Consider the following 15,050-nt stretch of genomic DNA (forward strand, 5'->3'; position numbering starts at 1 on the left):
TGCAGAGGGAGGGAGGGCTTCAAACAGCGAGCGCGCTCCACTTCTAATCCTGCTTAATCCCACGGGGGGAGGGAGCATCAAAAAAAAAAAAAAGAAAAAAAAAAAAGCGACTATTTTCAGCATCCACCTGGACAGATCGGCAGCGCTCATCACATTCCCCAGCACGTGATGTGGGCGCTGAACCATGTGGCGTTTTTCATCTCCGGGGCTGCCTTTGCGAAGGACCCAGCACGGCACAGAGAACGCACAACACTCGTTGTTCACGCGCTTACAGGCGGATGGCACCCACAGGGAACGTCCGTCCCGCCGCTCTCTCTCCCCTCGGGCAGCCGCCGGCTCACGCTCAGCGCACCTGCGGCGCCGCCGTTCCCGCCGGCAGCGCCGCGCAGCCCCACGCCCGCAGCCCCTCCGCCGGGAGCGGAGGCACCGCCCGCCCCGCTCTGCCGCATCGCCCACCGCAGCGTCCTCCCCCGTCCCTTACCGGGCTCGTGTTCGCCGGGCCGGTCGGACACCTCGATGACCAACAGCTCGCGGCCCTCGGCGCTGCGTCCCACCGTGTAGATCCTGCTGATGGCCGGGCACTGCAGCCACACGGCAACCAGCGCCTCCCGCAGCTCGGCGTAGCGGTGGTATTCGAAGGAGATGCCCTCTTCGGCGCTCAGCCTCCTTCGCCGGCTGCTGCCCGTCGCCGCGGGTTCGGCCGCCCGGCAGGCAGCGAGCAGCGCGCCCAACGCCAGCAGCAACAGCCGCAGCTCCCGCGCCGCCATCCCGCCCGGCTCCTCCGCCTGCGGCCGCGCAGCTGCCGCCCGCCCGGCGGGAGGGGGAGAGGAGGAGGCGGGCGGGCGGGGAGGGGCCGCCTGGGCCGGGAGAGACGCCGGTGCCCGCGGCGGGAGGGGCTCGGGGCGTGCCGGGCACGCAGGGCCGCGTGTGAATCTGCTGTGGTGAGAGCGCTGCCCTGCGAGGAAGCCGTGCGGGCAGCACCTGAGTGAACGAGTTCAGCCCCGTGCCTGCGTGATTGCGGAATAACGCCGGGGATACCGGATACTAGTGGCTCAGAGGGCAAATCCCGATATTCTCTACGGGAATGCTCCCAGGGGAGCTGCTCACGTAAATCCCCAGGCAGCGCTTGTTGCGGGGTGGCTGGAAGACGGCGTAGAGGAAATGGACCTGGGGTGTTGATTGGTGCTCGGCTGAACGTGAGCCAGCAGTGTGCCCGGCTGGCCGAGAGGGCCGACGGCATCCTGGCCTGCATGAGGAACGGTGTCAGCAGGAGCAGAGCAGTGATGGTCCCCCTGTACTCGGCTCTGGTGAGGCTGCACCTCGAGTGCTGTGTCCAGTTTTGGGCCCCTCGCTGCAAGAAAGACATCGAGGCCCTGGAGCGGGTTCAAAGGAGGGCAACAAAGCTGGTGAGGGGTCTGGAGCATAGGCCTTGTGAGGAGAGGCTGAAGGAGCTGGGAATGTTCAGCCTGGAGAAGACGAGGCTCAGGGGAGACCTCATTGCTCTCTGTAACTACCTGAAGGGAGGTTGCAGTGAGCTGCAACCTGCAGAGAGCTCTTCTCTCTTGTTAACAGTGATAGCACTAGAGGGAATGGCTTTAAGCTGCACAGGGGAGGTTTAAGCTGGACTTTTAGGAAATACTACTTTTCTGAAAGAGTGGTCAGGCACAGGAATGGTCTGTCCGGGGAACTGGTGGAGTCACCGACCCTAGAGGTGCTCAAGGAACGTTTGGATTTTGTGTTGGTTTAGTGAGAACTGTTGGTGATAGGTGGATGGTTGGACTGGATGATCATAAAGGTCTTTTCCAACCTTGGTGATTCTGTGTGATTCTGTGTGATCAGTTCTGTGCTCCGGCACTGCCTGCAGTCAGCTCAGCCTGCTCCGATAGAAACTGTCAAAATGCCCCAAACAGACAGCTGAGAAAGGCAAATCCCCAACGAGCAACATCCACATCAGGTTTATAAATTTCCTGCAGCAAACAGAACCCTGTCTCTGGTTATTTAACACCTGGTTTGCCTCCATCCTCTGATCTAAAAAAGTGAGCCCATGGCACACCCTCTCCCATCACTGATCTACACCAAATCAGCTCTCAGGAAGTGCTACAAACAGCCCTTTGTGAACCCATGGACATTCCCCTGCACGGTGGGCTGTCTGGTTCCACAGCAGCATCGTGGAAATAGTATCTCTAGGGAAATACCATCATTAACCACTGATGTATAGAGGGGACATAAGGAAGACGTTTTTCACACTCAGGGTGGTGAGGCAGCGGCACAGGTTGCCCAGAGCGGTGGTAAGTGAGACCCCAATCCTGCAGACAGCCAAAGACAGGCTGGAAGGGACTTTGAGCACTGATGGAGCTGTAGATGTCCTTGTTTAGTGCAGTGCAGTTGGACTAGAGGACCTCTAAGGATCCCTTCCAACTCAAATGGTTGTATGGTTGTACGACACCAATGTGGAAACCCAGCCAGTACCAGAAACTCAGACCTGGAAAAGTAGTTCCCACGTGGTACATCTGTATGCATGACATGTATGTAAGACACAGGCACCAAAGTGCCTGTACTCCTTTGCAGTTTTTCCCTTTCAGCCTCCTGACATTGTTTCCTTATTCCACAATCATTGTTGAGGTCCAGAATCCCCACACTCTGGAGCAGCTTTCAGTGGCTGTTCCTAAAGGCGATTTCTCCAAAATACAATGTACAGTTGACACAGAAATCAGCTCTGTTGATCTATCCGGTCCACGATTCCTCCACATATTCTCATGCATACATTTTAAAATTCTTTTGACTTGCCTCAATCTGTCCTTTTCAGCAGATCGTGACTCACCACAAGCCTATAAATAAACATTGCTAAAGACAGCCCTACCAGGTATTGCAGAGCTTGCTGTGCTTGCCAGGGAGTGGAGGCAAACTTTTTTTTTTTTTTGCTTTTTGCAGGCTTGAATTGCATCTGAAACGGATCTGATGTTCACATTTGGGAATTAGGAACGTGATTTAAATTGCATGGTAAGTCAAGCTCTACTTAAATACCCCATCCCTGGAGTTGGATGGGGCCCTGGGCAGCCTGGTCTGGTATTAAATGGGGAGGTTGGTGGTCCTGCATGTGGCAGGGGGGTTGGAGATTCATGATCTTTGAGGTCCCTTCCAACCCTGGCCATTCTGTGAAATGAGTAATGCTTCAGCACAGCAATTAGTAAATTACATTGAAGACATACAAAACACAGTGGCAAATGGCACCTCTAGTAGCAATCAGAGATCACAACAGACAGGCAACTCCACTATATTTTCCAGTGCAGCCCTGCAGAACTGCTAATTTTATCTTTGAATGTTTGAACAGAAGGGCAGTGCTTAAAAGGAAGGATGTGATACTGCCACCAAGGAGGTGTTAGTGCGAATGACCCAGAACTACTACCCTTACTCTTTGTAGCTACACTGGAAAAACACCTTGAGAATTCAGAGCCAAGCCACAGAAGGGATGTGAGAAATAGGAGAAATGTCTTGCTGCAGAGGACTGGATGATGAAAAATACCATTGCAACTAGATTTGGTTGTGTTTACTACCCTCACAGATAGAAAATTACAGCAAGAAACACTGCAAAGAAGTGACCCTGACAGCTTTAGGCTTCTGTGGCTAAGGTTCACCAGAAAGCCGTGTCAGAGGGGCAACAGTGATGGGATGGAGATTTGGAAACTATGAACCAGACACCAGTTAGCAATAAATTCCGAGCCAAAATGCAGGTTTCACTGGTACCCGTGTTCCTGTGAAAATAAATGTTTAAAATCACCTTCAAATGACCTCAGCAGTCATCACTTAAAGTATAGGTGAGGAAGAAAAGGTCTTTATGTTTACAAACATGGTCTCTGCCTACCAACATTCTGTGGTATACCTGGCAAGGTACACTGTGATGTAATAGCACCTATCTCATATTGGTGGACAAAAGGTGTTTGTGCTGCATGAAATAATCCAAAAACAGAAGTAGCAATGAGTAGCAAAGCAAAATAAGGATTCAAATAAGAAAGAAAAAAAAAAACATCAGGAAAACCCCAAAGATGGGGTACCTAAAAAAGGTGATGTGTTACTGTCAGATTCATTACTTGTAAACTTCTTGTAGGATGCAATGTATGTTGTAGCTTGGAATTGCTAAGGCTGGAGAGACACTATTTACTAATGAAGAGTGTTTAAGCAGTTGGCTGGCTCACAGTGGTGATTTTGTTGCTGTGTTTGCACAGACATAAAGGTGAGCTAAGAATCAATGAACAGAATCATAGGGACCAGGGCATTCCATAGCACTGAAAGCCCCTTGTATTTTTAGGCTAGGAGTTCAGCAAGAATAAAGCTAAGCACAGCTGCAAGACGAGTGGGAGTTAACAAAGCAAAGAGGATAAGGGCCATCTTTGAAACCTGATTAAAGAGGTTGCTTCCACTACAGAGAGCTCAGGCTGGCAATTGAGCAAGTAAATCCTTTTCTTACTGCTGTCTCTGTGTAACAGTTCCATCTGTAAAACATCTCGACTTGAACAGAAACTGTGTTTCTCCATTAGAGAAATAAACAAAGCAAGACGCTGCATCCCAAATGCTTTTGGTCAGTTTTGTATTAAAAACATATGAAAGGTGTAATACCCATCTTAAACCAAACCACATTTATTTCATCAGTCACAAGTGCAAATACAGCAACAAGTCAGTTCAGCAAATTACAACACTGAAAGGAATGTAATGTAAATGCTAAGTACACTGACAGAGCAACTTCAAAGAGCAGCAAAAACAAAGTTTGTTCAAATAAAAACTTCTATTCTTTTTATCTGTACCCTAAAATAACATAATAAATCTAGATCAAGAATGTCTCTGCTAACTCATGTTTAGCCAGGAATTCTGAGATTAACAGCTTATATTATCCAGTGTGCAAAAGGCCTGCCTGTCCATGCTTTCTATTAACAGATATTTTGGATATTTGGAAGCAAAATTTTACCCAATATTTAAATTACTGTGCGGATACCAGTCTGCTACTTGATCTTACACATTTAAGAAGATATATTTTTAAGAAAGAAGTCCAATCTTAGTGTGATTCTACCAAAAGGATCAAAAGGGGGCAACGTCAAAGATAAAACTGAATAATTTTTTGCAAAAGAAAAAAAACAAAGCATGGACAGACTCAAGTAACCTCTGTCTTTTTTTTTGCATCATCTTTAAATTTGTAGTTAAAATATATGTGGTGCTTACGTATAAAATAGAAAGCATTCCCATTAGGAAGATACTGCAGTTTAATTCTTGTGGGTTTTTTTTCCCTACCACTTAGTAGCCAAGGAAAATGATTTACGCTTCATACCCAATCACGACTTTGCTTTAAAGAAAAGCAAAAGTTGACTACCAGTATTAGGCATCACAATTTTTACACTGGATTTTTAGTTAGCCTTCTTCATCCTGAGTTGCTGCTGCTTCTCTTTTTCTTTGTAGGCAATGAATTGAGAGTCCGTGCCAAAGATTCTGTCCCACCACGTGAAGGTCGATGCGTAATTGCCAATAAAGTTCATGTGATGGAAATCATGGAAACGGGCTCCAGCGTAGAAAGGCACCAAATGAAGAGGGTTCAGTGGAATATCGTAGCCACTGGAGAGGGAAGGGGAAAAAAAAATCGTTAATTATATTTGGGAAGAAACCTAAGTACAAAATATAGGCATCAATTTGTTCTTTTTGTAATACAGGAAAAAAATATACTTTTTATTTTCTGTTTTATAGGGTCCTGAAGAAAAGTATATTACCCTCCTACAACAAAATCCCCTCCTGCCTGCAGCAAATGCTTCTGTTAACAGTGGCTTTTTGGCACTCAGTGACCTTTTTCAGCTCAGTTGAGCAACACTAAGAATTCAGCAGAAACACCTAGGAGATGACAGAGGCTGATCTCCTGCTTTGTTAAGCAGACTTAGCTGTCTGAAAAGTGATGTTAGTAAAAGGAAGTAACAAAAAAACCTTAGTGACAGCAAGCTATAATTATCAACCAGCTCAGCTCCTCCTCAAACAGCAGCTCAAATCAACTACAGTTGTAGACTTTCTGCTCTTAATCATTTTCTGCTTGCTGCAAGTTCTTCAAAGGTTTAAAACTGAAAATACAAAACCAAAGTAATATTAAAACCAGACTGCTCTGCTTTAAAGCCATTTCGACTCATCTGCTCAGCAGTACTGGAAAGCATCACCACCTAGTGGGGAGAACACAGAATAATCTGTTACAAACACCTGCAGACATTATCATGGAGAGATGAGGTTTCTATTTTACATGAATTACTTTAGCATGAACTTGCGCTTCTCAGCCTAGGATCAAAACCACCTAAAATGGCAATGGTTTGTATCACGAGCCAGTTAATAGAGACCTGTTCCTCTAAAATCCTTCACACAGCCTACAATAAGGCACCACATGCTTCACAGTGTGTATCCAGACAGGAGGTCAAGTGTGATGCTAGTAGGTCAACAAAATAGCTTTCCCCTTCCTCTTGAACACAGGAAAGAAAAGCTCATTTTCTCACAGGTGAATCTAAACCATCAAATACTAAATGGAAAGAATTCCTGGAGATGAAATATGAAGTTTTCCATTATTTTTGGCATTCTAAGATGCATGTATGCCAAACATCCTGGCAAATGCCAGGCTGACATCACACTCAGGTGCTCTAGCTCACCTATAGCACTCTTTTGATCAACAAGATTCACTGACTACACAACCTCACAACAGAACAGAGCTTAGCTCTTTAAACCGTGCCATTCTAAGATGTGTAAAAGCACATTTCATTAAAAATAATAATAAAGCAGTAAAGCTCAGCTCAGTGAAAAAGAGACAGGTAATTTTAAGACAGACTTAAGGAAAAGTGGAGCTATTAAAAAGGAACCAAGGTCTCACCTGTGCACGTCAATGGTTTCCATCAGGCGACATATCACCCATGCCCACAGAAGAACCACGTGGTTACAGAAGACAACAATTCCAATAAAGAAGCCAGCTCCGAGGATGAGCGTTTCCAGAGGATGTGCATATTCTGCCTGCATTCCAAATGGAGACTACAAAACAGAACAGACAGGAAAACTGTCACCCTTTCTGATTTTCTATACTCCCAAAGCAGAATCACTATTTGATGGCGCTCCCCACGTCCCACAAAACCCACAGCAAGAGAAACAGAACAAGGTTGTGGGTGAAGGGAACAGTCTGGTCCAGCAAGGGTCTAAACACCAGGGTCCTTGCTAAAACAGAAAACATCGAGTTGATAATGATTATGATGCCATTAGCAATTCCAAGTGCTTCCATATTAAACCCAAAACCTTCTGCTTTGCCCCTGGCCAAAGAACAGGAATGTTAAAGCATTTGGCAAGCTCCTATCAGCTTTGCAATATATCCAGTCTTGGAAGTAGAACAAAACAGAAGGAAGCCAAAAGAATTTGTCATTTAAAGAAAAAAGAAAATCCATAATCAAAACCTACCAAAATGAACAAGTGCCCATATTGATAGATCAGCTTCATAAATTAATTAAATTCTTATCATTCAAAACTTAAGATAGAACCAAAGCATTTTATGTACGTATACAGGCTGCCCAGAGAGGGTGTGGACCCCATCCCTGGAGGTGTTCAAGGCCAGGTTGGATGGGGCCCTGGGCAGCCTGGGCTGCTATGAAATGTGAAGGTTGGTGGCCCTGCGTGTGGCAGGGGGTTGGAGATTCATCATCCTTGAGGCCATTCTGTAATCTATACACACATATGTATATACATGCATATGCACATACATACACACACACACAGTCATTCCCACATTTTATTTACCAAAAACGAAATTCCACAGAGAGTTTTCAACAGTGGAATGCTCACATAAAGATACCAAATTAAAAAACAAAAATAAAAGCAAACCGACAACCTTCAGCATTGCGTTACCAGAAGAAAATGTTAAGTCTACTTTGGCTTAAGGATGATTTTAAAATCATCAGCTTGTATCGTCAGGGGAAGTTCTTAGTGAAACAGCTGTTAGCTTATAGATGACTTCTATACGAAGTGCTACATGTACTTAAGAATGCTGGCCAGAAGCTGCTCCAGCTAGAAGTCTGAGGGGCTGCCAAGAGGAGAATGGCAGCTACTGCTGCAGATCTAAGCACATCACCACACACCCATCAGTTTGCAGCAATGCAAAGTGATGAACAGCCATAACCTGAAAACCTATTGCATCCCTCCCCCCTAATAAGCAGACCACGCTATTAAAAGTGCACCCTTTCACTCTCTTGAAATAAAATCAAAGAACAGCTGGTGCGTCCAGTAACAAAACGGATGGCTGCACTCAGCTGTGCTCAAGGAAAGGCCACTGTCAGAAAGATGCAAAACCCTTAAGTCTGCCAAATGAAGTCTTCAAACAAGCCGTATGAATCTGCACGCACTAGAAGCAACCAAATCAAAACAAGGAATACATACTACAAACTCGTGGTGAACCTTATGGATGTACTTGTATATTCTTTTGTGATGCAGCAGTCGATGCAGGAAATAGTGCCAGGCATCCTCAATCACTGCACATCCAAAACACTGGGCAAGCAGAACATACCTTTAAAAACAAGAAGAAGAGTCAAGAGTTGTAGAAGATACTTGCAAACGCACAGTCTTGAAGGATAAAGGAGTTGACAAGATAATGAAGGCAGGAAATGTGTATTACTGGTTGAAAAGGTAACATCTGTGCACTGTGATGTAAAAATCTGCATCAGCCTTCGTAGCTCATCTGTTGATATGTCAGAGTTAACATGCAGTGCAGCAAGCTGTCATTTCAACATCACTTGTATAGCCTATAAGGAACACCTGCGATCTAAGACCTAGATACAGAAACCTGCTGGGTATTTAACCAGACAGAAAACAACTAAAAATGATGAACTTCTGTTGTAAAAACAGTTACTGGTGAAAAAAAAAAAAGGCATTTCTAAGTATTGCAGCATTTTTCACCAGTTTAGGGCAAAAGAGGGAAACACGAGGCATCTTCCCCTCCCCTGAGTAACGCACTGCTGCTGTGAAATAAAACAAGGTGGGGCAAAGAAACACTTTAAAGGAAATAACAGAGAATAAAAAAAAAACCTGGATGATAAAAAAAAACCCCACAGCACATCACCCACTTGGTATCTTACAAGAGCCAGTGTGACTCTAGGAAGCTCTAATGAGCTCCTACTGCAATTGAGTCTCAAGGCTGGTTAGCAAACATAGTTTGTTAGCCCCAAAAGTTACGTTAACGTCACCAACTCCATAATGAAGTTTCTGTTACGTGTGCAAGCAAGTGCCATTCAGTAGGAACGCACAGGACGTATCTACGTACCACCTAGGCATCTCTTCCCACTCATAGGGGATGTTGAAGAATTCTGTGAAGTAGTACGTGCCACAGATTAGAGGAAGTTGAATGAAAAAGTGATTGAACATGAGTGTTTTGAAGCACTTCCACTGTTTTTCCCACGTTTCTGGTTTATCCTAAGGAAGAAAAACATAAAAAGAAAGATGAGTTACGCATTTCTACTGCACATAAAACCGAAGATGACTTCAAAGGCAATTTCATCTCACAGTACGAGACAGGTAGCTGGTCTTCCCACCACACAAATTAAACCAGGGAACACCACTTTCATGGGCCTGGATTTCACAAAGGCTCTCACTTTTCTAAACTGCTTTTCACAGAATCACCAAAGCTGGAAAAGACCTTTATGATCATCCAGTCCAACCACCCACCCTATCACCAGTAGTTCTCACTAAACCATGTCTCTCAACACAACATCCAGCCGTTCCTTGAACATCTTCTGAAGTCTCTCATCAGAAGTTGTCCTTGCCAGCCCCCTTAAACTATTCTTGTTGTTTCAGTCATTGTAATTAGCAGGAACGTTTCAGTAATTCAAATCTAAGTTTATTTCTTTTCTTGTTGCCATAGCTAAAGGAATACAACAGAAGCTGAAGATAAAAAGTTGTCAAGAAATAAACTGCCTTGAAAAAAGAGGCGTTTGCAGGAAGACACCTTATCAAATCATTGAGATAATTCTCGAAAGTGGTTTACTTCCAATTCCTATTACAAAGAACAGAGGAAAAAACTGTCACCAGGACGGGCAGCCTGGTCTAGTACTAAATGTGGAGGTGGTGGCCCTGCATGTAGCAGGGCGCTGGAGATTCATGATCCATGAGGTCCCTTCCACCCCTGGCCATTTTGTGATTCTATGACTCTGTGATACTCTCCCCCTCAGCAAAAAAACTCCTTTGCTTCCCCAAACTCACTCCTCTTTGTCCCCTCATCACAAACACTCTAATTTTCCTCTGTTCCTTCCAAATTGCTCGCAGCGACTGAGGCCAAACGTGGCCACGTGAAATGGAAACCCCCAGTCTCTAGGTGGGTCACAGAATCACAGAATCACCCGGGTTGGAAGAGACCTCAAGGATCATGTAGTTCCAACCCCCCTGCCTAGCAGGGCCACCAAACATCCACATTCAGATCAGGTTGCCCAGGACCCCGTCCAACCTGGCCTTGAACACGTCCAAGGACGGGGCATCCACAACCTCCCTGGGCAGCCCGTTCCAGGGCCTAACTGCTCTCCTTGTGAAGAACTTCCCCCTAACATCCAACCTAAATCTTTCCTCCTTCAACTTGGATCCATTTCCCCTAGTCCTGCTATTGTCAGCCCTTCTGAAGAGTTTACTCCCTTCCTGGGTGTAGGTTCCCTTCAGGTATTGATAGGCTGCAATGAGGTCACCCCGCAGCCTTCTCTTCTCCAGGCTGAACAAGCCCAGCTCCCTCAGCCTGTCCTCATAGGGGAGGTGCTCCAGCCCCCTGATCATCTTAGTCGCCCTCCTCTGGACCCTTTCCAAGATCTCTACGTCTTTCTTGTGCAGCCCACTGCTCTGTCTTACCGGCTGGATTTTATACTTCTGCATGTAGGGAATAAACTGGAAGATGAATCCTGGCACGCAGAGCAAGAAGTAGGAAGCTTCGTGAACTAGAAGCGACCCCCACGTCGCTATCTGGAACTTGGTGTAGTTGTCCAGCATGTAATTCCAGGCATTTTTAAACGGCTGCTGCAGAGGGTTGTCGGGCAGGAAGGAGTCTATATATTCCACTGCCAGGTAAGCCGAGTTCAGGATATTAACGCTGTCGTTCGCTGCCATCGTTCAGGCACAAAACATCACAGTTAGGGCTCTTCTACGGCCTTCTGCACCTAACCCGAATGTCTGGAAAGGAACAAGCGGCGGTTATTGGTCAGAAAAGAAGAACATTGGCCGTTAATTAATTCGAGCATCAAAACCGAGGCGCAGGTTCACACAGCCCCTTTTCCTAAAGCACAGCATAAAAGAACGAAGCTCCACACGGGTACAAAAGGCAAGCAGTGGGATACAACGCAAGGAGACGCGCGGCTCGGCCCTCGCTCTGCCCGCAGCCCCGGCCGGGCGGCACCCCAGAGCGGCCACGCGGCCGCCCGCCGGCCCTCGGAGCCCCGACCCCCCGCCCCCCGCCTCAACGGCACCCGGCGCGGCCCTCGCTCACCTCGGCGCTGCGGCGGCCCTCTCGCACCGCGGGAGACGGCAGCAATAACAAGAGCGGCGCGGCCGGCTCTTCACCCGCGCCTTCTCATTGGTCGCCCGGTAACCCCGACGCGGCTCTCATTGGTCAGCGGGAGGCGACGGCGGAGAGTCAGGCGTGGGAGGGGGCGGGTCGGAGCTGCCGTGCGCGCGCGTCGATTGGCTGGAGGGGTGGAGTGAGGATAGTGAGACCTCGGCGCGCGGCCAATGAGGCGGGCGGACGGCCGGGTGACGTGCGCGAGGTGATGAGGAGGAGGCGGGCCCGCAGGTGGGCAGGGCGGGGTGCTGCCCTGAGCCCGGTGACGGCTGCTCTCCGCCTGGGAAGCTTCCTCCTTCCAGCCAGGGCCTGGGGCCAGCAAGGCATCCCCCTCACAACGGGAAACTACAATGCCAGTACAGTGGCTTGAATGCAACCCCTTCAGAACCACCCCATTCACCAAACACACACCGCTTCCCACCCTCAGCCATCTCTAACTCACAGTCCTCCCTGACCACAGGGTGGAGTCACTGCTTTTCTCCCCACACATCTCTTCCCTCATGGCAGACGAGGCGTGTGGAGAAACACGAGCTTTAAGCAATTGGTTGGCATTAGGAAACCATATACAAACCGTTTATTTGAAGAAAATATCTCAAATATGACAATAACTTTGGTCGTGTTAAAAGGAGGCCATCCAGGAATGAATAGAAACGAGCTGCTCTATGAACATGGCCACATACAGCATATCCAGTATTAGCTAACAGAAGCTAAGGTTACACGCATTAAGAGACCTTAGTACCATGCAAGTTCAACTTAATTTCACACACTCATTATAAATTTTCAGTTATTTTCATGCCAAATCACCTTTTGCATAAAAAGGTAAGAAAGAAGTAACATCTAAACGTGACCAGAATTGAACAGAAAAAAGAAAAACATTAAGTACAGACAACGTTTTTATTAAAAAGACCTCGAAATCAGACCTGTTCAAGAATCATTATACCATCTCTGATCTCCTCCTGTGGGAATTAGTAGTGGTAAGTATTGTTAAATATCAAAAAATACAACTCTCTTGTACAACATAGTACGGGCATATCCAAAGTACTGTGCCAAATTATAAATAATAAAGTGGGGTTCTGAAGAGTTTCAATAGAAAGCAACTTATGCTCACACATACATTATGCACATATTATAGTTATGTAACAAAAGTTTCATATAAAAGGAAACAGATTCCCCCCATGCCAGCTTGAATTACTGAGGTGGAATTCCATACCTACTATGTAGACTGACGGTTCGTTTCTTTAAATATGATTATTAGTCTCTGGAAAAAATAAGACAAATTTACTTCCACCAGAATACACACCATTCTCCACTGACAATCTGTTTCTCAGTCACAACTGACATAAGTCTGTCCTTATGGAAGTGGCTTCTGTGTTTGAAGATCTTGCAGTACAAAAAGAAACTGTCCCACTACGCTTCAAAAATTCCATCAGCCCCTGTTCAGCCGCAGAGCAGTCCCACGCATTGCTTCTGCCTAGAGTAATCTTCATCATCCATCATCTCTAATTGTACACAGCCACATCTTCCACTGTGACTCAAGGCGCAGCTACAAGTAGAGAAGTGCTCAGGTGCTCAGTCACTTCAAATACACTTGAAGACTGCTTCTAGTGCATAATCAAATTGAAAATCCCCTCGTCGATCATAACGGTTTGTCAATAACTGTAACACCTGGAGCAAGGGAGAAAGGTGCAGGTCTTGGGAAAACAGAACCCGTGCTCATGCACAGCTTTTCAATATGATGCTCATTGCAGGCTATTACTGCGTTCTTCATTTATTTTTAACAGCACATCAATTAAACAACAAACTTAAATGAATCAGAGTAGATTTCTGAACGTTTCTGTTATTTGGAAAAAAAATCAACTTTACCCTTATAGTTAATATATCCTTTACATACACTTAGATTCTGTAATAACTTGAGAAACTGCAGTTAGCGAAGGAGAAGCTTCCTACAGCACCTCATTTTCTAAACAGCAATTTCCCACAGAGAGCTTCAGAATTGGACAGCTGCAAGTTGAGACAACGACAAAAACTCTCCCGAGGAAAAAAGGGATCAGTCACACTGCAACCTTCCAACTCATCACTGCACGCTAAATTCTTCTTCTATACAGTTCAGTATCTCTTTCATTTTAGTGAATGATTGTTTGAAGTCTTTATTCGAAACGAACCATGAAATTCTTCGTACCTATTCTAGTACCTTAGCTTTTATTTTCGACGCTACTTTGTGCTGGAAAGCTTGCTTTATCAAGTTTCTTACCCTGACTACAGTTCAATATGCTCTAAAAAGTCTTAAAAACAAACCCTAGACAACGTTACCTGCATAGCTCCTTCCTGTACTCATACAAGATGACACAACTGTCCATTTATCAGTTGTTGGATTATAATATTCCACTGTTGATAAATTACAGGAGCCATCATCTCCTCCAACTACATACAAGAGCCCATTTACAGCACAAACACCTAAAAAAATAAAAAGACAGGGAACCAATTATGAAAATTAATGATCAGCTCATTCACACCCATGAAAGCATGAGGAGTGACTGTTGTACGTACCTGCGTTCCTTCTGCACATGTTCATATCTGCAACCTGCTTCCACGTACAGGTGACAGGGTTGAACACTTCCACGCTTTTTCTTACCAAAGGACCATCATGACCACCCACCGCATACAGTAAATTGTTTAACACACCAACACCTGTGAACACGTGAAAACACTCCAAATTAACCACGGCATAATTTGACTGATACCAAAAAAAAAAACCAACCAAAGATATGTCTGCTAAAATAAATCATTCATCCAATGTTAGGAACTATTTCAGAAGACATTTGGGCCAGGATACATAAAGAGAGAGTAGAGTAATGCAGGACACTGATAAAATGTCTTGCATGCCCATCCTTATTATAGACCAGAGGTGTTCTGCAACATAACATGTAGAAGATTTTGGATGAGCAGAACCAGGAGGATGGCTGGAGCTTAGGACTAATTAGAAATGATAGTAAATAATACAGTATGCTCAATTCAACGTAAAGGAAATCTGATGAAGTGATAAAAGCTTAACTGAATTTTTAGAAAGTAGAAACTGTGCAGTATGGAAGATAAAAGCTGAGTGCACAGACATTAAACAATAGGAATGCCTCCACTGAAGTGCTGGAATACCTTATAAACGTGTATGAAACAAAATAAGCAATTACAGTGAGTACCTTCCTCTGCTAGAACACAAAACTCCAAATTACCCAAAGTATTTTTTGATCTCCTTTACTCCCACGGTCCCCTTCACTTTACAACATTTTATGAGTCTATAAGCTTGGGATGAAGTAATAAATGTAGCCAGTCCAAGACCTACTTGCTAGTTAGACTGCACATATGGAAAAGATGGTAACAGAGGAAACAAAAAGGGAGGTATGTTTGTTTATTCCTGGCTTTATAATGCACTATTATAACCCAAACATATTAGGTTTCAGAAGTACAACTTTTCGGCATTAAAAGT

The 15,050-nt window shown here is 45.5% G+C and overlaps 3 protein-coding genes across 5 annotated transcripts in view; all 3 read right to left on the minus strand.

Moving 5' to 3' along the window:
• CPE (carboxypeptidase E) overlaps nucleotides 1-801 on the minus strand; it is a 43,224-nt gene extending 42,423 nt beyond the window's left edge. The window contains exon 1 of the mRNA XM_052690178.1: nucleotides 482-801. Coding sequence (XP_052546138.1) covers nucleotides 482-767 — 286 coding nt within the window. The 5' untranslated portion in view covers nucleotides 768-801. The remainder of the gene's footprint in view (nucleotides 1-481) is intronic.
• A 3,818-nt stretch (nucleotides 802-4,619) lies between these two features.
• MSMO1 (methylsterol monooxygenase 1) lies at nucleotides 4,620-11,625 on the minus strand. Its single transcript, XM_052690189.1, has 6 exons — nucleotides 11,498-11,625; nucleotides 10,867-11,184; nucleotides 9,302-9,450; nucleotides 8,422-8,548; nucleotides 6,878-7,032; nucleotides 4,620-5,598 (listed from the first exon to the last, which is right to left on the minus strand). The coding sequence occupies exons 2-6, from the start codon at nucleotides 11,119-11,121 to the stop codon at nucleotides 5,394-5,396; spliced, it is 891 nt and encodes a 296-aa protein (XP_052546149.1). The 5' UTR covers nucleotides 11,122-11,184; nucleotides 11,498-11,625; the 3' UTR covers nucleotides 4,620-5,393.
• Nucleotides 11,626-12,114: 489 nt separating this feature from the next.
• The window catches only part of KLHL2 (kelch like family member 2), a 59,407-nt gene continuing 56,471 nt past the window's right edge, over nucleotides 12,115-15,050 (minus strand). For all 3 annotated transcript variants that reach the window (XM_052690176.1, XM_052690175.1, XM_052690177.1), the window contains 3 exons: nucleotides 14,117-14,257; nucleotides 13,880-14,023; nucleotides 12,115-13,234 (listed from right to left, as the gene is read on the minus strand). In XM_052690176.1, the coding sequence (XP_052546136.1) occupies nucleotides 13,206-13,234; nucleotides 13,880-14,023; nucleotides 14,117-14,257 (314 nt within the window). In that variant the 3' untranslated portion in view covers nucleotides 12,115-13,205. The remainder of the gene's footprint in view (nucleotides 13,235-13,879; nucleotides 14,024-14,116; nucleotides 14,258-15,050) is intronic.

This window comes from Tympanuchus pallidicinctus, unplaced genomic scaffold, assembly GCF_026119805.1.
Source record: "Tympanuchus pallidicinctus isolate F22 unplaced genomic scaffold, pur_lepc_1.0 scaffold26, whole genome shotgun sequence".
Classification (NCBI taxonomy): Eukaryota; Metazoa; Chordata; class Aves; order Galliformes; family Phasianidae; genus Tympanuchus; species Tympanuchus pallidicinctus.

Bases quoted from the DNA above. Each gene is read 5' to 3' on its own strand.
- MSMO1 (XM_052690189.1), bottom strand. From the start codon at position 11,121: ATGGCAGCGAACGACAGCGTTAATATCCTGAACTCGGCTTACCTGGCA. The intron at 8,549-9,301 runs GTACGTAGATAC...TTGTTTTTAAAG, and splicing joins TGGGAAGAGATGCCTAGGTG to GTATGTTCTGCTTGCCCAGT. The intron at 7,033-8,421 runs GTATGTATTCCT...TCTGTTTTGTAG, and splicing joins AGGTTCACCACGAGTTTGTA to TCTCCATTTGGAATGCAGGC.